This window comes from Eschscholzia californica, unplaced genomic scaffold (genome assembly GCF_041429995.1).
Source record: "Eschscholzia californica isolate CP2 unplaced genomic scaffold, dmEscCali1.0.p SCAF_6, whole genome shotgun sequence".
In the NCBI taxonomy this organism is placed as follows: Eukaryota; Viridiplantae; Streptophyta; class Magnoliopsida; order Ranunculales; family Papaveraceae; genus Eschscholzia; species Eschscholzia californica.
In genome coordinates, this window is record NW_028238483.1 from 6,478,397 (window position 1) to 6,504,076 (window position 25,680).

The 25,680-nt window shown below is 37.4% G+C and overlaps 1 protein-coding gene across 16 annotated transcripts; it reads left to right on the forward strand.

Annotated features, from left to right (window-relative positions):
- The first annotated feature begins 5,493 nt into the window (after positions 1-5,493).
- On the forward strand, positions 5,494-15,833 carry LOC147531009 (Regulator of chromosome condensation (RCC1) family protein). Of its 16 annotated transcripts, none has more exons than XM_086648589.1 (10): positions 5,494-5,593; positions 9,229-9,293; positions 9,378-9,501; positions 9,655-10,174; positions 10,376-10,534; positions 11,251-11,421; positions 14,224-14,355; positions 14,460-14,576; positions 15,200-15,298; positions 15,424-15,833. In XM_086648589.1, exons 4-10 carry the CDS (start codon positions 9,805-9,807, stop codon positions 15,648-15,650), a joined length of 1,275 nt encoding a protein of 424 aa, XP_086504715.1. In that variant the 5' UTR covers positions 5,494-5,593; positions 9,229-9,293; positions 9,378-9,501; positions 9,655-9,804; the 3' UTR covers positions 15,651-15,833. The 16 variants fall into 16 exon arrangements, with proteins under 16 accessions (XP_086504715.1, XP_086504722.1, XP_086504714.1 ...); XM_086648596.1 differs by having other exon boundaries at positions 5,498-5,593; positions 9,385-9,501; positions 9,649-10,174; XM_086648588.1 differs by having other exon boundaries at positions 5,498-5,593; positions 9,385-9,501.
- Positions 15,834-25,680: the final 9,847 nt, after the last annotated feature.

The following is a 25,680-nucleotide window of genomic DNA, read 5'->3' on the forward strand; positions in this document are numbered from 1 at the left end:
TTGAAATTTCACATATTGCAAAACAAAGATTTTGTACCAAAAGTCACCAAAATTTTCAACAGAGATCAACAAAATGAAGAGTAAAGAACTTCCTGCTGGTTGATGTGATAACTCAAGCCGACCATATTCTCTCATAAATGAAGAGAAATGAGAAGTAATTATAGATACTCATACCGTAAGATCCAACTTCTTTATTAGTCTATTGGTAAATTCTTTGTATACATATGAAGGAAAGAATTGTTCAGCTTGACATGAAAAATCAAATAGTAGATAATGATATATGCAAAGATCAAACACTATAATTAAAGAAGAAGGAAAGTTGATTGATAATCTAAATATGTATCTTTCATATTCCATTAGTATTTATTAATTCATTATCACTCAAATCTTGTCTTACCTTCTACCAAAAGTTTAGCTCATCGAAAGCTTCAAAAGCGATTAGTTAAATCCATTCACAAGATAAAGCAAACACTCATAATTTAATTGTGTATTTGGCCTTACACTGATGCATTGGTTGAATCCAATCCATCGGTCAAGTTAGAAACTTGTAGATGCTTTAAACAGAAGTAGGTGGGTCTCGTGAAAATTTCTTTTTTAGCAAGAATCGACAAAATGAGGCTCCGAAAATCAGTTTTTGCATGAGATACCCTATTTTGAGAACGGGGGATGTGTTTTAAGTCCAAAATCGCATGATCAATGAGTCTAAAAACCAAAGATAATCTGAAATAGAAAATAAATCCACTCAAAGTAAATTACATGTCTATCCTCTCATTCTCTTTTACTACCTAACCTATCCTAAGTTAAAAAAATAACCTAAAATAAAATATACCATAATATTTAGAGATTCATTAAATGATTTCCTTCAAAATAAACTTTCCTTCTGGGAAAAAAGTTGCCTTTTTCATTTAGCAGAATACTTTGTTTTATATTTATATTAGAATTGGTCAAAATCAAACCGAAGAGAGAGAGAGAGAGAGAGAGAGCATCATCACTTTCTAATATACGAACTAGGTTTTGATTTCATTCATCATCGACGCCAAATTAAACCGAGTGAAAAAGGCAAAAGCATCGAGTGGGAGAGAGAGAGAATCGATTGCTGGTTTCATTCATCATCTACAGTAGTGAAGAGTAAGAAAAAACAAACGTTAAAATAAAATGTTAAAAATGTTGTTAGACTCGATAATATTCTACCAACATAGAATTTTATTAGAATCGACCTATTGTAACAAATTCATATCAGATGGTAACAAAATCAAGAAAATGCTAGTAAAATACTGAAAATGTAACAAAAACAATTTCACATAATATATTTTAATTATTAAAAAGTATTTGTTAACCTACTGTAACAAATTCATAAGATGCTAGCAAAATATTCTTGCTTTTTAAACTACTGTATACATATTCATTCAACAGATGCTAATAGAATGTAAAAATTGCTATTAGAATCAATAAGATGTTAGCGAAATAGTATTTGCTTTTTAAACTACTTTATCAAATTCATTCAGCAGATGCTAGTAGAATGTAAAGTATGCTAGTAGAATCAGTAAGATGCTAGCAAAATAGTTTGCTTTTTAACCTCACAAACGAATTTGTAAATGTCTAATTGGATCGAGGTAGAAATAAAAAGCAAATCACAAATTCATACTTTCTTGAAATTCAAAGAACATAGAGTTACAGAGAGAGAAAATCATTTTTGGGAGAGAGCATCTCGTTTTAGGTAAATATCCATTGAATTGGTAGGTTAATTTAGACAAATATTAGTTTTGGAAATAATATATTTTCTTGAACTCAAAGAACATATAGTTACAGAAAGAGAAACTCATTTTTAGGAGAGAGAAACTAATTTTAGGTAAATATCCATTGATTTGGTTGGTTACTTTAGAAAAAGTATTTGTTAACCTATTATAACAAATTCATAAGATGCTAGCAAAATATTCTTGCTTTTTAAACTACTGTATTCATATTCATTCAACAGATGCTAATAGAATGTAAAAATTGCTATTAGAATCAATAAGATGTTAACGAAATAGTATTTGCTTTTTAAACTACTTTATCAAATTCAATTATCAGATGCTAGTAGAATGTAAAATATGCTAGTAGAATCAGTAAGATGCTAGCAAAATAGTTTGTTTTTTAACCTCACAAACGAATTTGTAGATGTCTAATTGAATCGAGGTAGAAATAAAAAGCAAATCACAAATTCATACTTTTTTGAAGTTCAAAGAACATAGAGTTACAGAGAGAGAAAATCGTTTTTGGAAGAGAGCATCTCGTTTTAGGTAAATATCCATTGAATTGGTAGGTTAATTTAGACAAATATCAGTTTTGGAAATAATATATTTTCTTGAACTCAAAGAACATATAATTACAGAAAGAGAAACTCATTTTTGGGAGAGAGAAACTAATTTTAGGTAAATATCCATTGATTTTGTAGGTTACTTTAGAAAAATATAAGTTTTGGAAATAAAAGATTAACATTAAATATCCACCATAAATATTCTTTCATAAAATTTATGGAAAGAACAATTGTATTAACTCAACCATCACAAACCTTTGGTTTACCACTGGTTAAAAAATATCTATGAAAGGGCAAAAATGAGAGGAAATTAAAGGATTGATGCATGGGGCCCACCAAATAGTGAATTTTTGGACTTATTTTACATTTTCGATTTATTTTGGTTTTATTTTATTTATTGATTTAGGAGTGGATATATGATTACTTACCCCCCCTATTTTTGGACCTTAAACTCAAAAATCCTTTTGAGAATGACATTAATAAAGATTAGAATTATTTAACATATTCTATTTGTGTAGGAAGTTATAAGAATGACACTAATAAAGATTAGATTCGTACAATTGAAGTTCTGAAAGCCAATAATATCCACACACAACTGCATTTCGATACCAGTATTAGATTTATGTTTTCAACAGAAAAAAGATTAGAGTTATGTAACTAAACAGGAAATTAATTTATACTCACGGTTTGATTACAAAGTTCACGAAAGATCCTAAAATTTTACCTCACTAAATCTTTTGAAATTTGAGGAGATATTGCAACACAAGCTACTTTGTCTTTCGTTTAACAAAGGGAATAGAGAATCACCTTGAATCTTACCAACTCGGTTTATTTTTTCTCGATGTGATCAGAACCGCTGAGAGGATCAATGGTGCAATTCATTTTTTAGCAGGGAATTAACCATAAACACGATATAGTCGTGGACCGAAGTGTAAATACATGAAAGGGTTTGAGAGCTAATTTTCGCAGAGGGACCTAACCGTAAACACGGTATAGTTGTGGATGTAAGTATAAATTACGTGAAATGGTTTGCCAGCTAGTTTTTGCGGAGGTACTTAACCGTAAACACAGTATAGTTGTGGACCGAAGTGTAAAATCCAAACTATTTTAGTAAAATCACGTGAAAAGGCTTTTAAATTAAAAAGATTTGGATCACTGTACAAATAACGAAGGGTTTCTAAATAATATGCATAATTAAATGGGTTATTTCCCTAATGGCCCCTAACTTTGTGACCAACTTCCCGCCTGGCCCCCTACTTTACGAGAAATACCCATATGACCCCCTTCCGTTATAACACCGTTACTCTCTCTCTTCCATTTCTTTTCCCTCTCCTCCAACATGTTTTCACTCTCTACCACCTCGTTATAACCAGCCACATCATCGTCTTCACCGGAAGGTCGCCGGCCGACCAAATTTCCGGCCGGCAACCCTCAAATTTTTTTTTTCCTCTCTCTCTAAAAAAAAAATTTTTTTTTTTAAAATTCTCTCTCCTCTCTCTCTGTAAACTCCGGCGAAGATAGCTACTTTAAATTTTTTTCTCCCTCTCTTCGACCAAGGTGACAATGCGAACAATTGTTCATAATAATTGTTGAATTTTGGCAAAGATAGCTACTTTAATTTTCTATCAATTTTATACTTATAGATTATAGAGAATTTAATTTTTAATATTTAGTTATTGATCTTTCTTTTTTTACAGGAGAGGTAGAATAATGAATGTTGTCCAATTATTTTGTCCAAAATTGGGGTTTTGAGTTATATATCATCATCTTCTCCCTAAATTGTGCTTTCTCTTTGTTGAAATATTCACGAAGTTTGGTTTTTTGTAATTATTTGATAATGTGTTACAATTTGTATTTCGCATCAAAGGTAGTAGTGAACTTAGATTACTTTGTCAACTCATAAAGATTCACCAATGTATGTACTATTTTTTTAATTGAACTATTTTTTTCATAATTCTGATGAATTGGTTATCCCTTTTTTTAACAACTAGGTGTCCACCGCGTCCTACGGACGCGGTAGATCCCTTTTGACTAACGCTTTCGAGATAGAACGTCGAGGTCAATTCCTTCTGAGTGGTGCACGAATATCAGGACAGTGCATATACCAAGACGTTTATGCGTCTCGAAAGTCATTTCTAGACCATTTAGGATTAGGCAGAGAGCTGTGATTCGCATAGTAAATGCGAATTACAGGTCCCTGTATAATGTTGGATTGGTGTAGAGATGAATTTCGCGACGCATAAACGTCTCGGTATATGCACTGTCCTGATATTCGTGCACCACTCAGAAGGAATTGACCTCGACGTTCTATCTCGAAGGCGTTAGCCAAAAGGGATCTACCGCGTCCGTATGACGCGGTGGACACCTAGTATATATATATATATATATATATATATATATATATATATATATATATATATATATATATATATATATATATACTAGTTTGTGCTTCCTCCATTTAGATACAAACCACAAAATCAAAATTACTAGCAGGAGAAGGTGAATCTGTAGAAATCAGTTTTGAAGTTCCTGAAAAAGGTACTTTAATTGCAACAAAAGAAACTTCATTAGGACTATTAGAAAATAAAAAATAGAAAGCAAGACATATTAAAAGAAATAAAACAGAAAATTTCACAAATAAATGATTTTGCTTGAAAATAGAACATGGGTTCAAATCTAAATTCTTTATTTCACCATTTTCACTCTCTCTCAAAGAGACAAGAAATGATGTTGAAGAAGATGGAGAAGTTAGGGATTTAGAATTAGTAGTGGTTTCCCTCTGAATTAGAGAGAGAGGCGGTCCGAGTTAGAGAGAGAGAGGCGGAGAGAGATAGATTTGGGTTCTTCTGTTTGGGGGGGGTTTTATAAGAGATGTTAGGTCAAGTTGTTTAAATCCAACGGTTGAGATATAATTTGAAGAGACGCCTTATCTCAGCCGTTGGATCTAAACTATTCATGCGGATCGTGAGTTTTCTATCGGGCTCTGCATCAGGCTCTCTATCTGGCTCGGGTGTCGGACGGACCTAACGGGCCGGGACTCGGAATCGAGGGCTTGTCCGACTCCCGCCCTATTAGCCCGACTTTCACGGACCGGGTAAGGCCGGCTCAGGTACTCTTCGGTCTGCGGGTTCAAACGGATCGGGCCGGATCCCGGGTTCCCGGACCGTTTTCCCAGCCCTACTCACGCCTATTCTGTCTGTACCCTTCATATTGTTTTGGTCAAGACCTCCCCTCTCATCTCCTTTCAACGGCCTCTGCCTCTCTCAAGCAACCCCCTCTCAATCCTCATCGCAGGTATCTCTCTCTCTCTGTCTCACTCTCTTACTCACTCTTTCACACACTCAGTCACACAATCGAGTTAGGGCTTTACTGCTCCCTGTCCGTCTCTCTCTCTGACACACAGAACCTGTTCCCGTTTTGAGGTATCATAGTAATTGCTACCTTGAATGGATGTCGTCAAAACTTTGTAGTTCTCCTTTTGGTTTTCGTTCGAACTAAAATGTCGTCTGAAACCGTTTGTATTTGCAGTATTACTTTGGATATTTAATATGATTTTGATTTAGGATAATAAATTCGAAGATGTTTTGAGTTTCCATTTTCTTGATCCTATATGTATTGTTATTAGAAGCTTGAGTTGGGGAAGAGTCTATCTTCAATATGGTGTCTATTTTCATTTGGAAACCTTAGCATATGTTGTATTGAACTCCCGTTAATTTCTCTGAAATAGGATTTAGTAATTTAAGATTGCAACTCATAAATGATACTAAATTCTTACTGATACAATGATACTCATAAATGGATTCATGGATTATAATCCCTAATCGACAAACATATAGGAAATTGATATAGATTTGTAGAGTGACTCAAAGAGGAAGATTGAAGTAAGAAGCAACACGCTTTGGGTTTTGATGGTTTTCGAAATGTTCCAGCCAAAAAACAAAAATAAATCGGTTTGACAAATGTAGTCCGAAAACAAACAACACAATAACAGTTCAAAACGCTAGATAAAAAAATCAAATCGGTTTGCTACTTATTTGGTTTCAATTAACCTTTGAGTTTTATTTGATATTTGAATTGATGTTATATTTTTCATATGTCTGTATTAAGTTATAAAGAATTAGAGGTTTTGAGTTAAGACACGATTATCTTAAGTCAACCTCAGGTGACGCAGTTGATGGAACTGTCTGTGTCCGGCGGACAAGGGTTATACCGTCGTCTATATAATAAGGGAGGAGGGTAACTATTCCCCTCCTCCCAATGGCTAGGTCCGCTAGGATTTTGTCTCACAAGTTTATCTCTTATGGCTGAGATCTAATTTTTCAAAGTTAGATGACTCGGATTGGAATTGCAAATCATTCGAGGATTGTGATGCTGGTAAAGAACATCTTTGAGAGAGGCCATTTTTCTTCTCATCTTCTTCCCGCCCAGCCCTTCTTCTATCTCACTTACCTTCATCTCCCAAAATTTTCCCCCCTTATCTCCTCTCAACACCCTCTTGGACTCTCATCTTATCGCAGGTATCCCTCTCTCTCTCTCTCTTTGTCTCTCTCTTGGTCCCTCTTGGACTTTGAGTGAGCGACCGAGAGAGAGGGATCCCTGCGATGAGATGAGAGTCCTAGAGGGCGTTACGAGGAAATAAGGGGGAAATTTTTTTGGGAGATGAAGGTGAGTGAGATAGAAGAAGCTTGGTGGGTATTTCATGGAATGACGGTGAAGGGTTGTTGTGATTTTGGTGATTTGGAAAGGAATTTTAGATTTTATCTCAATTCAAAGAAATGGGTTTTTCTCCAAATGTTGTTTTGTACTTCTGTATACTTCTTTTAATTGAAGGGTGTTATAAAAATGTCAATATTGAAGAAGCTAAAAGGTTGTTCTTCAATGTGGGGAAGTCGAGTTTAGTGGCTAATGAGTTCACTTGTACAACTCTGATTAATGGGTATTTAAAAAAGGGACTTAAAAAATGATGGGTTCAAGCTTTACTGGGAAATGAAACTCAAAGTCATTGTTGGGAACATTTATACTTAATCTGTACTGTAAAGATGATGATATGGGTAAAAGTAGGTATTAAAAAACGACCATACCATACGCCTCGAGGCGGTCCCGAGGCGCCTCAAGGCATACGTTTTCCTGACAGTTCATAACGAAAGGCCAATTTCGTAATTTAAGGGTTTGAAAACTAAAGCGCGCCTCGAGGCGGTCCCGAGGCGCCTCAAGGCGTACATTTTCCTGACAGTTCATAACGAAAGGCCAATTTCGTAATTTAAGTGTTTGAAAACTAAAGCTATTCAACTTTTCTTCTTGTTTCTCTCTCTAAAACTCTTAATTCCGACCTATCTTGTTCTACCTAAACTGCTGCTAGCCTGTTTTCCTGAAAAGTAAGTGTTTCTCTCTCTAAAACTCACTTATGTTTCAACAGATTTTCAGTCTATGGTACTTTGTTTATTGTTCTTTTCTTCTTCTACTTTAATATTTATAGTAATAGACTAATAGTTTCTCTCTCTAGATTCTTTGTATGCTAGTTGTAGACTTAGACTACTTTATAAACTAGTTGTAATACAGTACTACACTTTACTTCTAAAGTTTTACTTTAAATTTTTTAATATATTTTATTGTTTGTCTATTTACACAAATAAATCTGATCTGTGTATTCTAGTTTTGGACTTTGACTACTTTATAAACTAGTTGTGTTATTATATGTTTTTACATAGTTTGATGTCATTGTCTTTAGCTATTACAATTTTCGTATTTTACGGATCGAGGCGTGCCTCGAGGCACCGCCACGCCTCGTCAGAGCAAACCGCCTCGAGGCGTAAAATCGTAATTTCAAACCCCATAAAACCTTCATCCCGTTTGAAGAAATGCTTGGAAAAAGGAGTTGCTTACAATGTTGTAACATATAATTCACTTATTAGCGGATTATGTCGAGTTTTGGCTAAAAACCCAACACAAATACCTTCTCACACCACCTGGCTTAACAAAGCCATTATTAACTTTGAGACATGGAACTGAAGTTGCTGTTTTATCGTTTTTGAAGCATCGACAACCATAATGGCTGACTTTATTTGAAGTTTTGAGTTATCCGACGATGATTGGGCTTATAGTAGAGTTTCTAATTCTGGGATTTAAGTTAAAGCCGTGAAAGAAACAAGTAGATTCTGAATTTAGATGGTTTTGAAATAGAAGAACATGAAATTGTATGAGGTTCACAAGAATATAACAGTGATATGGGTAAGGGTAATGATAATGCACAACTGATGTTACTATTATTCTGTAAAAGCATACGTGAATGCTATATGCGCCCCCTGAATACCTAAAGAGATCCCTTTACAGCCAAATCTTATTGGGGTTGGTTTTATGAGAAAGAGGAACATGCCTCTTTAGCAAAAACAAGGCCACCTTTAGAAGTTCGCTGAGGCTCATGAGAGAAATAGAAACTGTGAAGAGCAATTCGAAAGAAATCATAGTTGTAAAAAGTTAGGGTTTGAGCAATTAAGGGTTTGAGATAGGTCAAAATTAGAGAAATTAAAGGGTTTTAGCTATGATTAAGAGTTTGGATTTAGGTTCTTTCCGCTTTTATTTTACAGAAGTTAAAGGGTTAAAATTAGAGAAATTAAATGCTTACGTGCACGTAATTAGCTCGACGAATTTAATTTGGTTATCTAAATTAAAGGGTTTTAGCTATGATTAAGAGTTTGGATTTAGTTTCTTTCCGCTTTTATTTTACAGAAGTTAAAGGGTTAAAATTAGAGAAATTAAATGCTTACGTGCACGTGATTAGCTCGACGAATTTAATTTGGTTATCTTTCTTTATAAAAAGTTAATATTATACCTTGCTCAAATTTTTGCGTTGTTATCACCAGCAAATCTCTAATTTTGTCACTTCTCTCCCTATACAGTTTGCTAATTTTTTGGCCTCTTTCACTCTACAGTTTTGCTGAATTCTTTTCCTGTTAAGGTTCAGTTCAACTTCCACTTCCATCTGCAACCTTTGCAGGTAAATATTTTGTCATTCTATACAGGTTGCTTGATTTTGCCACCTATTTCCATATACATTTTTACTGAAACTTTTATCTTTTAGTTTTCAGTGTGATTTTGTATTTCAGGTTCAATTTCTTTTTCTTTTTTACACATTCGACAGAGCGGCTCATTGAGCTGCTGATGCGTCTTTAAAGATTAGGTTCTTACGGGAAACCAAAAGATTGGTATGTTTGATACAGTATATATTTGCTTAAAATTTCTTTCAACAAGATTTTGAGGTGGCCTACGGAGAGCCTAATAGGGGTTTTCATTGGAAAATGTTCTTTAATAAATTTTTTAAAAATCATTAAGGGACATTCTAACTTTTAAAGTTTCAGTGTCCGATTGGAGAGACTCCCGTTTCCGAAAGATACGCTCTAAATTACTATGCACGTGACATCAAGAAGTTTTGTTGTGACCAAACATTGGCAGAGTGGTGAAAATCCTCTATCTTTCCAAACCAAAGGGACTGCTTTTCTTTCATATCAATGGAGGAGAGAGAAAGAACAGAAAAAGAAGGAGAAGGGAGTAACAATAATAAAGATGACGGAACAATTTGGAGTTGGGGAGCTGGTACAGATGGGCAGCTAGGAACAGGCAAACTCGAAGACGAACATCTTCCCCAGTTGTGTCTCTCTCTAGATTTTTCAGCAAAAACCATCTCCCAACTTACCTGTGGAGGTGCCCATGTTATTGCTTTGACAGGTGGAGGAGTTTTTTCATGGGGGAGAGGAACAAGTGGTCAACTAGGTCATGGAGATCTCAGTAATTCCTTAAACCCTAAGCCTGTCAAATTATTCAAGACCGTTTCAATTTCACATGTTTCTGCTGGATGGAATCACTCTGGATTTGTATCAGGTCTCTAACATTTCGACCTCCTTTATCATTTTGATCATTACCCATCTTTAGTCTAACTAATCTTCTGCAATTTTTGTTCTCACTCTCCATAACTTGTACTTTTAATTTGTGGTTAAATTTGTTTCTTTTTCCTCCCAAGAGAAGGAATTTGACCCTAACCCCCTAATATCTAATGGTTATAATTATTAATAAATTTAACAGATAATGGGAGAGTTTTTACCTGTGGGGATGGTTCATTTGGGCAACTTGGGCATGGAGATTATGAGTCACATTGCTTACCTGTTGAAATCTTAGCCTTGGGCTCCAAGCATATAGAACAAATAGCATGTGGGATGCGCCACTCACTTGTGCTCCTAAAAGGTAATTCACACTGCAAATATCTCCGTTAATTTACTTTTACGACTTAGTTTATTCCTTTGAATCAACTACCTCTTGGAAGGATATTGAATTAATCTCATTTATCAAGTTTGTGGCATTGAATATTAAATTTTGTAAGATAGTAGTTAACAAGTTAATGATAAAATGTGAACACTATAGCTGTAGATGGTTATTTATTGTCTGCCTTGCAACATTTAGTAATTGTTAAGAAAATTAGTGAAGTAGGTAAATTTTTGTTTAACAACAGTATGAAAATTTGATTGAGTAAATATTTATATATATTTATATGGTTACACTTACACCAGTAGATGGAGATGAAAGAAGGTACAAAAGGATTCCGTTGATCGAGAACCTTCAAAATGGTTCTAGTGACTCAATACTTCGATGCAAATGTCAAATTGGAGTTAAGGGAGATGACATTGCTTGAACATTTAGGGAGTGTTTATAAATTAATTAGTATTTATATCCAGAAGGAAAAGGATTGATAAAAGATAAATTTGTGATTACAGGAAATAGATACAACAAAATTTTTGGTCGATTATTCTTAGGAATATCATTTTGGAGTCTTTTACCCTGATATGGTTTTCCTTTTTATTCTAGTACTTTTACTTCATTCTTCCTAACCAAATCCACGTATTTGAGATTAATCATTTTTCAGTTTTCTCAAGTATTAATAATGTGGTAATATTCTAATGCAGGTCATCCAAAAAGTCCAGTTTTTGGATTTGGTACAGGAAAACGTGGCCAACTCGGTATTTCTAATAACAGTATCAGGAGATATTTCAATCTTCCTCACGCTTGTTCTGGACTTGAAGATATTAATATACTTAATATTCTTGCAAATGGGGATCATAGTGCAGCACTGACTGGTACCTTCCTAAGCTAATCTCGCAACTTGACTGCAAAATATAAAAAAGAAAGAAACTAATATTGAAAAGAAATTACATTTATATCTAGCAAAGCACAAAATAGATGTAATGGTTTCACTAGGACAAGAACTGATGGGTTCCATTCGAGTGTCGGACCCGCGCCCTCTAGCTCGGTCGATCCTCCCTAAAGAGGGGGAGTTTCTATTTTGTTAGTTAGTTTCCTAATAGTTATCAATTTAGGTTTTAGTAGTTATCAGTTTAGGTTTTCTACTTCCAATAAGTTTTTTTTCCAGTTATCTTGTGAACCCCATATACAAGGGATCTCTAATTAGTTTGAACCACTTTAGATTTTCAAAACTAGAAGTACTATTACTTAGTTTCTTTATTGTTGTCATTTTCTTTAATCGTATTTCAAGTAGTTCCTTTGCCTTATATTAGCTCGTATTTAGAGCTTGAAGATTTTTGGGATGGAAAATGCATAAAAAGAATTCAATAGGAACAAGTCTTCGATTCTTCTTTGATGCTACCTACACCGACATGTTCGATTGTCAGCGTTGAACCTACCGCTACTTCAACCGAACATCTCCATTAAACCCGTGCTTTGTGGTTCAATCAAAACCTGAAGCCTCCCTCACCTTCATACAACTAGGTGCTTGTCGTTGGTCTTCCTTTCCATATTGATCTCGACAAAAACCAACGCGATAAGGTTTTTCGCTCACGTCGCTGATCAAAGGCTAGGTTTGCTGACTTTTATAATTGACATGGGAGCTGGGGAGCTACCCTCCCAGAAAAACAAGAAAAGCAACAACAAAAGAAAGAAAGAAAAGGCCTAAACAAGACTAAAACATCCTGGAGTGTTACTCTAAAATGGCCTCCCAATGCAAAATAAAGTCCAAGTAGGTTAAACTCTTCGCCCATCCTAGGTTCCTGGTCCAATGAAAGAGTAGTCCTTGGACATCTTCCACCTCTAGATCACTGTTTCCATTTCCTTCCTTGAAGATTCTAGCATTTCTAAACTTCCATATGGTCCAAATAATAGCGCTAGGGATAAGATCCATACCTCCTTCTTGGCCCTCTTGCCCTCAGAATAGGCCATTCCTCCAAAATTCCCACAATGGATCTCAGAGTGCACCAATGGCATTTAGACGTCCTCATAACTCCATAGCTTAGAAGCCGAGCTGCAATGAATCAACAGGTGTTCTGAAGATTCCTCTTCACTTTTACAACAAATGCATCTACTAGGGAAGATCATACCACATCTTCTGAGGTTGTTTATAGTTGGGATTTTGTCTATAGCTGCTGCCCACACACAGAAACTTACTCTCGTAGGAATGTATTGGGATTTGGGACCAAATACCGGAGGCACATTTCTTCCCAAAGCCATCAGAAGGATCCGAGCTAAGCCTGCTATAAAGATGACTGACTGAGAGACAATCCTTTTCGTTGTTTATCCAAACCTTCGTGTCTTCAACATCAGCTGCTGGTTTGAGAGGTTCCAAAATCCTAAAAAGATTAGAGAAGATGGGGATCTCCCAATCATTCAATAATCTTCGACATTGTAAGTCCCATACTTGATGCTGCACATTAAACATATCATACACAGAGGCTGCTTTGTTAATGGCAACATGGTATATAGCTGGGAACCGAACCTTAAGAGGTATGGGGGTACACCAGCAATCATTCCAGAACCTGATATATCTTGCATTCCCTAGCTTCCACTTTGCTTTCTCATTGAAGGTCTTTGCTCGAGCAGCTATACCTTTCCAGACACTGCAACCAAACACGGCTTTGATTGGCTTTTGACTCCATACACCTTGTGTAGTGCCATACTTTTGATCAATAACCTTTCTCCAAAGAGACCGACGTTCCTGAGCTAGCCTCCATAGCCATTTACTTAGTAAGGCATCATTTATGGTTCTTAAGTTCTTGATCCCCAGACCACCGTCCTGAATCTCTTACAGATAAGCTTCCATACAACCCAATGGAGCCGCTTCGACCCATCCTTCCCATGCCAAAGAAAATCACACAGCTTCTTATCTATCTCTTTGAAAATCGACTGAGGCATACTAAAGAGAGAAAGGAAATACACGGGAAGCGCTGAGAGAACTGTTTTTTATTAATGTGAGTTTCCCTCCTTTCGATAGCATTTTCGCTTTCCAAGCTGAGAGCTTTTTATTTACTTTCTCAAGAACCGGATCCAAAGAGTCTTACTTTTATAAGAGTGACCCAGAGGAAGTCCTAAGTAGCTTTTAGGAAGGGGTCCCTCAGAGCAACCCATAGCCTCGGTGGGGGCGCATGATGGGGTCCACCTGAGTGTCGGGCCTGGGCCCTCTAACTCGCACGTGCCTCCCTAAAGAGGGGGAGTTTCTATTTTGTTAGTTCGCTTCCCACTAGTTATCTATTTGGCTTTCAGTAGTTATCGGTTTATGTTTTCTACTTTCAGTAAGTTTCCTTTTCAGTTATACTGTGAACCCCATAATGGGGTCTCTAATTAGTTGGGACCACTCCTATTATCAAAACCTGAAGTATTATTTCTTAGTTACTTTATTTTTATCGTTTTCAATAGTAGTATTTCGAGTAGTTCCGCTGCCTTCCATTTTGACATTACAGTCCACGAGTCATGACTTCCACTTCGGGGTGGGGGGGAACTGGCCATCTGAATTTATGGAAAATGATTTGGTACTTGGTACATAATTATGTATTTTACAGATCGAACATACTCTTGTTTCTAATTGATCTACCTCTTTGGTAAGTTATCTATCTTATGTTAATTTGATATAACTGTTATACTAAATTCACCAGCTGATGGGAAAATTTACACTTGGGGAAGGGGATTTAGTGGCAGTTCAGATGTTTACCACCCGGAGCTTTTGTCATCACCTTCGAAGTTCACCAAAGTTGCTCTTGGATGGAATCACGCTTTATTATTAACTGGTAGATAAATTCTTGACTTATATTCCACTTCAATCCTAATCCAGTAGTTGTGGAGCTTTTGGATAGCGTTTTAAAAGAAAAATTGTGTATGTTATCTTGGACAGATAACGGGGAAGTCCGTATGCTTGGTGGGGAACTTCATGGAATGCTCAGTGATCCTCAAAAGATGAACCTGGATTTGCATTCTCCTGTTCAGGACACTCCATGTCAAAGCTCAGATGGTAAGTGCAGTATTTCGTATTCTTTCATAAGAATTGAGGTTTCGTCCATGTGTCTTGCTATTCTTTTCATCTTGACTAGTAACCATATTTTGGGAAAAATGGATACCCATCCTCCATGTCGGTTATAGATACTTGGATACTTGTCTGAAACTGTCACTCAATGCGTATAATGTGAAATTTTTTATATAGTTGTTTCAACGTGCACAAAACCTTGTTAGATCTTTATATCCATAAAATATTACTCTAACTTTATGTGGTTTGTGTGGTTTATCCAAAATTTAAAGAATGAACTGTAAAACCTAATATAAACTATTTAACCCTGTTTTGGGATTTCGTAGGTAGACTTATTGTAGAGGTGCTGAGTTGCAAATAACCATGCCGGCGTTAATGTTTCACAGATCTTTTATAGTACTTGTTCATATGTAGGTTCTATGTTTCTTATAAATTCTCGACAATGATGTTAGATAATAGTGAAACCCCATATTAAATAAATCTTGTTCTTGATTCTTTTCAAACAATTGTCCAATGTTCCACTCAAGAAATTGACAAGTGAGTTTAATATCTCGTACTAGATCACATTTCAAACCTTCTCTTTTGTCGTAACTCAATGACTATATGCCCAGATAATAAAAGAGAGCCGCTCCTAGTAAAAGTACCTGATATAAATGGGATAAAGGTTAATCATGTTGCAGCTGGATCTGAACACTCGGCTTTAATAACAAGTAAGTCCCTATTTTCTTTTCGGCTTTCTCCCCTTCTTCAGTTCTTTATGAACAATCAATGCAGTCAGAATCTTATTCCTTTTGCTTTTTCATATTCATTGAACATATACTATCGGTAATTGCAGAGAATGGAGAGCTAATGACTTGGGGTTGGGGCGAACATGGACAACTTGGTTTAGGAGACACTTGTGATCAAATGAATCCTCAAATAGTAGGTTTTAGTGACGTTCTTCGAGATGATCATACCCAAGTTAGTGTTCACTGTGGGAGTGGGTTTACTTATGCCATTAAAGGAAGGAATGAAACTTCGACAAATTCCGGTGGGAATTTGCGAAATATTTCGGAAATATAGATTAGGTGTGGAAAATCACACATACAATTATTGTGAAAATGACGACACCTCAAACTAACGGAGTTACTATAAAAAAGTTATTCAGTTTACCTCTTGGCATAACTACGTAATTGTTAATACCGTAAACTAATAAATTCTATTAATTCAATATCTATATTATTTTTATGTTTCGTTATGATTTAATAATCTTGTTATTTACAATTGCATTGTATATCTATTACTTGTTTCGATTTGTAAAATTTCTACACTATTTAAAATATTTTTGTTGATGGATTAACTGAAATGTTCATCGAATTCGAAATTTTATTCCTTGCATTAAAGTAAATTTTTGACGTAGCGAAATTTCATCATTGTTAAAATCAAATTTTACATCATTATTTATTCAAAGGAATCTGAAGTATTGCTTTAGTCGATAGCTCATCAAAAGTATTCTCCATGAATCTCGCATTCCATTGCCTTTCTGCATTGAATAAATCCCTCACAAAGAAAATGTTCGACATATCCACCTCATCTGACTTCTTGTTTGGTTTAAATCCCCTTAGGTGTGGTACCCACGGGTCATCCCAAATTCTTGTTTAAAAACCATTACCAATCATAAAACAAACTCCATCTTCTTAATATTGTCGCATGCCCACTAGACTCTTTCAAGTAGATGTAGTAGATGGTTTATCTTTTTACCCACAATGCATGTGGTTCCGTTAAAAATCTCCAGGTAAGTTTACCTATCATTGATTTATTAATCATACCCATATCACGAATGCCCAATCCTCTATGTTCCTTACTTGCTCGCATTTTTTTTTCCAATTAACATGGTGCATTTTTGTCTTCTCCATGCTATGCCCCACCAACAATTTCTCTGATATTTCTCAATACTTTCAACCACTCCCTTTGACAAAACATTTGTAGAGGGGGGATATATCAGAATAGGTGCTAATTCACTCTTTAGTAATACCGTTCTCCCTGCACGAGATTTTCCATCCTGATAATTTTTCTCATTTTTATTGAGAATAAAATCATAAGATGTGATTTTATGCTCCGGCTTGAGTAGATAATTACCCAAATATATCCTTCTTCATTTCTTTTAAACATAATATGTATAAAATCTTCTTCCTTTTCTCAACATTACAATTAAGGCTATCTATTACAGATTATAAGTAATTGATGAATTCTGGTAATTTATCAATTGTCCTGAACTTGTTGCATAAGAATAGAAGATACTTTTCAATTGCTCCACATCAAACTCTGATGCTTTTCTGAAGAAGAACAAATCATCAGCAAACATACGATGACTCACACTTGGTGCATATCTATTCACTCAAAGCCCATTGTAAAGTCCATTATTCTTAGCTTGTCTTACTAATTTAGTAAGCCTTTGTGAACCAAGTATAAATAGATACAGACTCAACGGGCATCCTTGTCGAAGACCTCTCTTACTATAAATTTTTCCTTTCGGACGCCTATTTAATAGTAGGGAAAAAGAAGCTGTAGAGACGCAATTCATTATTAATAAGAGAGAATGCTATAATCCCATACCTCTTTAGGACTTACCTCAAGAAATTCTGATCCACCCTGTCCTACGCTTTTGCCATGTCAACTTTGAGTGCAAAAGCTAATTCTTTAGCTGTAGGCTTAGCAATAGAGTTAAAATTTCTTGTGCCACAGTTATATTATCCGAGATTTAGTGGCCTGGTACAAATGCATTTTGAATTGGAGAAATCAATTTGTCCATAATTGGTCGAAGCCGATTTGTCAAAATTTTCGTAACTATGAGATACAACACATTACATAAAGAGATCAAACGGTAGTCTATAGGAGATTTTGAAGCCTATGTTTTGGGAAATAATGCTATAAAGTATGATATAGTTTAGCTGGAAGTCTTCCCGTTTCAAAGAAATTTTTAAACTGATTAGTAACTTCATCTCCAATAACTGTCCAACATCGTTTACAAAAAAGCATAAAAAATCCATCAGGTCCAGACGCTTTACAGGATTCCATCTCCTTTATTATTTGCCATATTTCCTCTTTTGTCGGTATACCACTTAGCCTTAGATTTTCTATAGCCGAGAGAGGCCGATCAGATAACTCTATCATTTTTTAAAATTCCCTTATATACCCCCCCTTGATGCCCTGTAAAAATGGTTCACAAAAACGTTAATAATTATAGATGGGTCCGAAGAGCAACCATGACCTGCCAGTTTCCACATTATATTATTCTCCCCTCTTCTATTCAAAACCGATAGATAGAAAAATGTGGAGTTTTGTCATTCTCCTCTAACCAATGTTTCTTTGCTCTCTTTCTTCAAAAGATCTCTTCTAACTTTCCCAACTCCTCCAGTTTATGGGTAACTTGTTTTTCTAGTTCAATCAACTCTTCTGATGGAGACTGATTTTGCACTACCAACTGCTCTTCTTCCGCAAGCTTAATTCGCTCAAACAATTGGCCTACCCTTTTCTTGCTTTTACTGTATTCAATATAATTGGGGCTTGATCCCTATTGAACCTAGGTAGATGTTTGACTAACGCATCCGGAAAGTGAAGTCTCCATTCCGGACTGACTAGTACACGGTTTAATCTTTCTTGAATATGGTGTTCAAACCCCTTCCATTCACCCAAGTATAAGCTGGACCTGAACACCCAACATCGATCAAATTACAATCCTCAATCATGCTTCTAAGTTTTTCTACACCTATCTTATTAAAACATTTTGCACTCCATCTTTCTCCCTCCATTTCTATAGCATTGAAGTATCCCTTTACACAACAAGGTTCTCTCACCTTCCTCCCAAATTCTCGTAGGAAGTCCCAAAATTAATTTCTATCTATTGGGTTTGGAGGTCCATAAACTCATAATAAATTCCGCTTTTATTCTTTCCCAATTTCCTTGATTCTAGGATGGATGTAATTCGTTGAATATGTTATAATTTCAATATCCACTTCATCATCCCAAACTTGCCAGAGCCCCCCCACTAAGACCTGAAGATGGAACTATGAGATGGCTTTTATAGACTAATTTTTGAATCCACCTTTCAGACGAAAGTTGCGATAGTTTTGTTTCAAACAAAAAAACTATTGATGGTTTAACTGTCCGGAGGAATGTATTCAAGTGCAGAATTGTCGGGTCATTCCCCATTCCTCGACAACTGCAACTTTGTACTATCATTGAGCTTGCGATCTTATAGGGTTGGCCACCATTACCCGTTCAACATCTCCCATTTCAGCATCTATTTTCCCCTTCTTCTCTACTTCTCCCTCTACTTCGTCCTCCAACCCATCATCTGCTCGAGATCTCTTTAGCCGAGATGTGCTCGTCGCTGCAGAAAGTTTAGTCGGTTAATGTACTTCTCGTGCCAGGTATCTCCAGGAACCAATTTGGTTTTCCACAAAATTTCTCACAATCAGTTGTTACTTTGGCAACCTCCTCATTGTCTTTAATTTTGTTTCGATCGGGTTGATATGTGTATATGTTGATCGAGACTTTTTCTTTCCATCCTTACACAAATTAAGTTCTTCAATACTTGATTTCGTCTTACCCTCTTCAATGAACAATTTTCTCACCCCCATCACCTTCACCCTAACTAGATTTGAAACTAGGGGTGAGCAAAAACCGAACTAATTGGCCGAACCAAACCAAGGCGAACCGCAGCGATAGGTTTTTGGGCCGAACCGATCACTGTTCGACTCGGTTCGGCCGAAAAACCGATCAACCCAAATCGGTTTAATTTGGCCTCGACTTGAGTTTCTAGAAACTGCCCAAACTGAACCGACCGAGCCCTAAGAAAAAATGTAATAATAATTTTGTAAAGTTATAAAGTGTTAAACTAAAAAAGGAAATCTTTTAGCAAACCCCTAATCAAGTCTTCCATACTACTGTTCTTCCTCCTTCCTAATTGTTGTTGTCGGCTTCATCAACCCCTAATCAAATCTTTACTGATTTTCTATGTAACACTACCTATTCTTAGTTAGTAACTTAAAATTATTTGCATTCGCAATTCTAATTCTTTTTTTGTTTGTAATGGTGAAAAAGTACGATGAAGTTTAATTTTTATTTTTGGTATATGTAATGGTGGAAAAGTACGATGGGTTCTTAATTTTATTTTTGGTATATGCAATGAAATGAATCACATTAGTTTACCATTTTCTCTAAATTGTGTTCGGTTAAACCGGTCAACCGAACTCAACCGAGCCGAACCAAACCGAGTCGAACCATGTCGTCCGGCGGAATGATCGGCTCGACTCGGCCGATGATTTAGGCAAACCGCTACTTATTGATTCGACTTCGGCTCGAGTCAAAACCGAAAAAACCGACCGTCGCTCGCCCCTATTTGAAACTATCATTGGTGCATTAACATTTTCCCCACTTGCTTCTCCTTCCACCTCTTTCCCTCCCATTACTAACTTCATATTCGTTGTTCTTTCTGATATTTTTGACTTCTTTAGGTCATTTTTTCCTTTACCCTTACCATGTGTCAACTCTTATAATGGTATCCATACTTTAAGTGTTCATAAAAGAAGATACCGCAATTTATGTTATCGAAGGATCGTCTAACCCACCGGCCACCGTTTTTTTGCTCGCCTCTTCTCCTATATTTCCTGTTTCAAAAGTAAAAATTCTTTCCCGTCCTGTAATTAATACCAAGCTCGATTGAGGCTCTGTAATGTAATTCTTTGACTTAGTTTTCAGCTCCTCCGACCAACTCTCTGATATTACCTCCCGAACTTTTGCCTTAGCTTAACAATCATTCATACATATTCCCCAACTTTCCACAGCAGTAACAGAACTTTACTAATTTCTCATATTTAATTACAAGAGTACACATCTTTTGATTCGATAATTGATTTTGATCTTTGACTTCAACGCTTTATTGATGTCCATGCAAACCCTAATCCTTTCATACTTCCCCTACTTAGTAACCTCTTCAGAGTTAATCGGTTTTAGCTCCCCAATCAATGCTATAATCTTTCTTGCTGCTTCAATAGTTAAAATCTCAATTTGAAAACTGTTAGAAGTGACTCGAATATGGATTGATATCGAACCCGGTACAACCTACCGAAGCTTGGACCCATTAACGGAGCTGATTACTGAGACAGAGCTGGTAAGCGAAGCAGTGCTCCGAGGCAAAGCTGGACTCCGAGACAGAGCTGGAATGCGAAGCTAGGCTTATGTCGGTGATTAGTGTTATTCGTGTATAATGTCGGTTGTAAAGAGAGAGTCGGTGAAGCGGTGGGATTAGGGTTTACTAGCTATATAAACTAAACCCTAAGGAGATATCAGTAAGACACAATCTCATGAATCTCTTGTGTAAACTTGTTTGCTTATCATAATCATCGCGCCGTTGTCGCCGTGGAGTAGGTCTCACCAACCGAACCACGTAAATCTCTGTGTTTTGTCTTGATTGTTCTTTACTATTCCTATTGTTTGTCTTGATTACTCGTATTGATCACATTAAACCCCGATTGTCACAACAAACTGGTATCAGATCTGTGGTTTTGAGGTTTCTGTGATGACGAAATACGAGATAGAGAAGTTCGATGAAAGTAACGATTTTAATCTTTCGAAGATTAAGACGCGAGCAGTATTAGTTCAACAGGGTCTGCTGAAGACGTTGAATGGGAAGGCTGCACTCGCTGAATCACTTTCAAAAGCAGAGAAAGAAGATCTCATGGAGAGAGCTCATGGTCAGATTCTACTCTGTTTGAGCAATGAGGTCTTGCGGGAAGTAGCGACGGAAACTACAATCGATGGGCTATGGAGTAAGCTGGAGACATGGTATATGACTAAATCTCTAACTAATCGTTTGTATCTAAAGAAGAAATTATTTAGTTTACAGATGTTAGAAGGGGAATCATTGAAAGACCATATGGATGAACTCAACCGAGTATTCTTAGATTTGGCAAACATAGATGTCAAATTCGAAGAAGAAGATAAGGCAGTACTATTGCTTGCATCCCTGCCACCATCATATGAGAGCTTTGTTGATTCTTTTATGTCTGGAAAAACAACTACAACCTTTGAGGATGTTAAAGCAGCATTGAATTCAACGGAGTTGAGACGGAGATCAATGGAAGAAAGCAGTTCAGGTGATGGTTTGGTGGTAAGGGGAAGGTTGCAGCATGTGGTCGATGGGAAGGGCCGTTCTCGGTCTAAATCGAAACCTAAGAAGTACAGATGCTTTAACTGTAAGAAGGAGGGACACTTCAAAAGGAATTGTCCTGAGCTTAGGAAGAAGCCAGCAGAGGCAACAGTCATCGAAGAAGATGATGGTAGTGTCTTGGCCATCATTGAAGAATGTGATGAAGCTATGGTTCTGGCGATCAATGCCTGCTTCGCAGAAGATAGGTGGATTTTGGATACTGGTTGTACATTCCATGTATGTCCTCATAAGAATGATTTTCCACTTACACAGTCATTAATGGTGGTAAGGTGTTAATGAGAAACGAAGCTCCTTGTAAGGTGGTTGGAATTGGTACTATTCAGATCAAGATGCACGATGGTGTTGTGAGGACTATAACAGACATCAGACATGTTCCAGATATGAAGAGGAATCTAATCTCTTTGGGAACTCTGGATGATAATGGTTGCAAATATGTTGGTGAAGGTGGTGCTCTTCGGATTTTTAAGGGGAGTCTTACAGTTATGAAAGGGTTGAAAAAGAATGGTCTACATGTGCTACAGGGTAACACTGTTACCGGATCTGTAGCGGTATTATCATCAGACAAGGAAGTTGAGATTACCAAGTTATGGCATATGCGATTAGGGCATATGAGTGAAAGTGGGATGACTATACTGAGCAAGCAGGGTTTACTCTGTGGGCAGAAGGTTGGAAAACTAGAATTCTGTGAACATTGCATCTTCGGGAAGCAGTTTCGGGTAAAGTTCAGTACAGCGGTTCATAATACCAAAGGAACTCCGGATTACATCCATTCAGATCTTTGGTGTCCCTTTCGGGTCAGCTCGCATAGTAGGGGTAGATACATGTTAACCTTGATGGATGATTTTTCCAGGAAAGTATGGGTCCACATTCACAAACGCAAAGATGAGGCGTTCGTCAAGTTCAAGCAGTGGAAGACCTTGATCGAGAAGCAGACTGGAAATCGATCAAACGCTTGAGGACTGACAATGACACGGAATTTTGCGGAGACGAGTTTAATAGGTTCTGTGTAGACGAAGGGATAGTGAGACACCATACAGTCAGAAAGACCCCACAACAACTCTATTGGAACGAGCTCGTTGTATGCTTTCAAATGTAGGGCTGCCAGAGGTGTTCTGGGCTGAAGCCGTGAACACGGCAACGTTTCTGGTGAATATTTCACCTTGTACATCTATAGAGTGTAAAACTCCTAATGAGGTGTGGTCTGGTTATCCTGGTGATTATGAGAACTTGAGGATCTTCGGTTGTTCGGCTTATGCACATGTTAAAGAAGGTAAACTTGATCCGAGGGCTAAGAAATTTGTATTTCTTGGGTATGAACCTAGAGTTAAGGGTTATCGGTTGTGGAATCCGGATGGAAAATCGAATGAGTTTTTCATAAGTAGAGATGTTACTTTTGATGAGTTAGCCATGGTAACTCAGAAAGTAACGCCTGTAGATACTCGGGAGGGTGTTGGTAAACAGGTGGAGCAGGAAGATCATGGAGAGCAGGTGGAGTTTGAGGTAGACACTCCGGTAGAGGTTCGGCCTCAGGTAGATGAGCAAGCTGAGGAAGATGAACCAGAGCTGGTTCATTACAATGTCGCGAGGAACAGGAGAAGGAGAGACATCCGGGCACCGGAAAGGTATGGGATGGCAGATATGGTTGCATTTGCACTAAGTGTGGGAGAAAGCATAGATGGAGGTGAGCCATGCATTTATGAAGAAGCTACGAGGAGCGATGATTCACGGAAGTGGTCTCTTGCCATGAATGAAGAGATTGAGTCTCTTCGGAAGAACCAGGTCTGGGAATTAGCCGAGCTGCCTAAGGGTCAGAAGATTGTTAGTAGCAAATGGGTTTTCAAGAAGAAGGAAGGAATCCCAGGGGTGGAAGATGCACGTTACAAACCACGGTTAGTAGCTAAGGGGTTTACACAGCGAGAAGGGATAGACTTCGATGAGGTATTTTCTCCTGTTGTTAAACATAGCTCTATTAGAGTGATACTTGCTATGATTGCTTTGTATGATATGGAATTGGAGCAGCTTGATGTTAAGACTGCGTTCTTATATGGGGAGCTGGAGGAACGAATCTATATGCATCAGCCAAAGGGGTTTGAGATTCTCGGGAAAGAAGACCAGGTTTGTTTGCTTAAGAAGTCTTTGTATGGACTGAAACAGTCTCCTAGGCAGTGGTATAAGCGTTTTGACACGTTTATGGCTAAAAACGGTTATGACAGAAGCAGGTATGATAGTTGTGTGTACCACAGGAAACTATCAGATGGTTCTTATGTGTATCTACTCCTGTATGTGTATGACATGCTGATAGCTTGCAAGGATATGTCGGAAATCCACATGTTAAAGGATCAATTAAAGGGTGAGTTTGAAATGAAAGATTTGGGTGCCTCAAGGAAGATATTGGGTATGGAGATACGGAGAGACAGATCTGCTAAGAAACTGTTCTTGTCTCAGAAAACGTACATCGAGAAGGTGTTGGAACATTTTGGTATGACTGAGGCAAAACCTGTCAATACTCCATTGGCAGCACACTTCAAGCTTTCGGGGGAACTCTCACCAACAACTGATGACGAGATGTAGTGCATGTCTCGGGTGCCTTATGCAAATGCAGTAGGTAGCATTATGTATGCTATGGTGTGCACAAGGCCTGATATTTCACATGTTGTTAGTGTAGTAAGCAGATACATGGGCAAACCTGGGAGAGATCATTGGCAGGCTGTGAAATGGATACTGCGGTATCTGGGAGGAATTGCGGAGCTTGGTTTGGTTTACGACAGAAGGGCTGACTGGTTCGGTAGTTGGATTTGTAGATTCGGTTTTTTCGGGGGATCTTGATAGGAAGAGGTCGCTACGGGCTATACATTCACACTCTGCGGGAGTGCCATTAGTTGGAGAGCAGTGCTGCAATCGGTGGTAGCGCTGTCGACGTACATGGCAGCAACAGAGGCGGTGAAGGAGGCAATATGGCTGAGTGGTTTAGTTCGGGATTTGGGCCTGAAGCAGGAGGTGACAGAGGTCTACTGCGACACCCAGAGTGCTATTCATTTGACGAAAAATCAAATGTATCACAAGAGAACTAAACACATTGACGTCAGGTATTACTTTATCAAGGACGTGATTGAACAAGGGAAGATCACGATGAAGAAGGTTTCTCCGGCAGAGAATCTAGCGGATATGCTGACCAAGGCAGTTACAACTTTATGTTTAAGCATTGCTTAGACTTGATTGGAATTTCCAGATGTTAGCCCCACCAGGGCTGGAGCGACGATGACTCAGAGGCGTTGAGCTATGATGGTGGCAGATCTAAGTCAAGAGGAGCATATTCAAGTCAAGGTGGAGAATTGTTGGAAGTGACTCGAATATGGATTGATATCGAACCCGGTACAACCAACCGAAGCTTTGGCCCATTAGAGGAGCTGATTACTGAGACAGAGATGGTATGTGAAGCAGTGCTCTGAGGCAAAGCTGGACTCCGAGACAGAGCTGGAACGCGAAGCTAGGCTTATGTCGGTGATTAGTGTTATTCGTGTATAATGTCGGTTGTAAAAAGAGAGTCGGTGAGGCGGTGGGATTAGGGTTTAGTGGCTATATAAACTAAACCCTAAGGAGTTATCAGTAAGATACAATCTCACGAATCTCTTTTGTAAACTTGTTTGCTTATCATAGTGGAAATCATCGCTTCGTTGTCGCCGTGGAGTAGGTCTCACCAACCGAACCACGTAAATCTCTGTGTTTTGTCTTGATTGTTTTTTACTATTCCTATTGCTATTGCTTGTCTTGATTACTCGTATTGATCACATTAAACCCCGATTGTCATAACAAAAACCATGAATTTGTACATTGAACTCGACTTTGTTAAGTTGGTATTTTGATGGTGGCTTGTTTCTC

Bases quoted from the DNA above. Each gene is read 5' to 3' on its own strand.
- LOC147531009 (XM_086648589.1), top strand. From the start codon at position 9,805: ATGGAGGAGAGAGAAAGAACAGAAAAAGAAGGAGAAGGGAGTAACAAT. The intron at 11,422-14,223 runs GTACCTTCCTAA...TAAATTCACCAG, and splicing joins TCATAGTGCAGCACTGACTG to CTGATGGGAAAATTTACACT. The intron at 14,577-15,199 runs GTAAGTGCAGTA...CTATATGCCCAG, and splicing joins TCCATGTCAAAGCTCAGATG to ATAATAAAAGAGAGCCGCTC.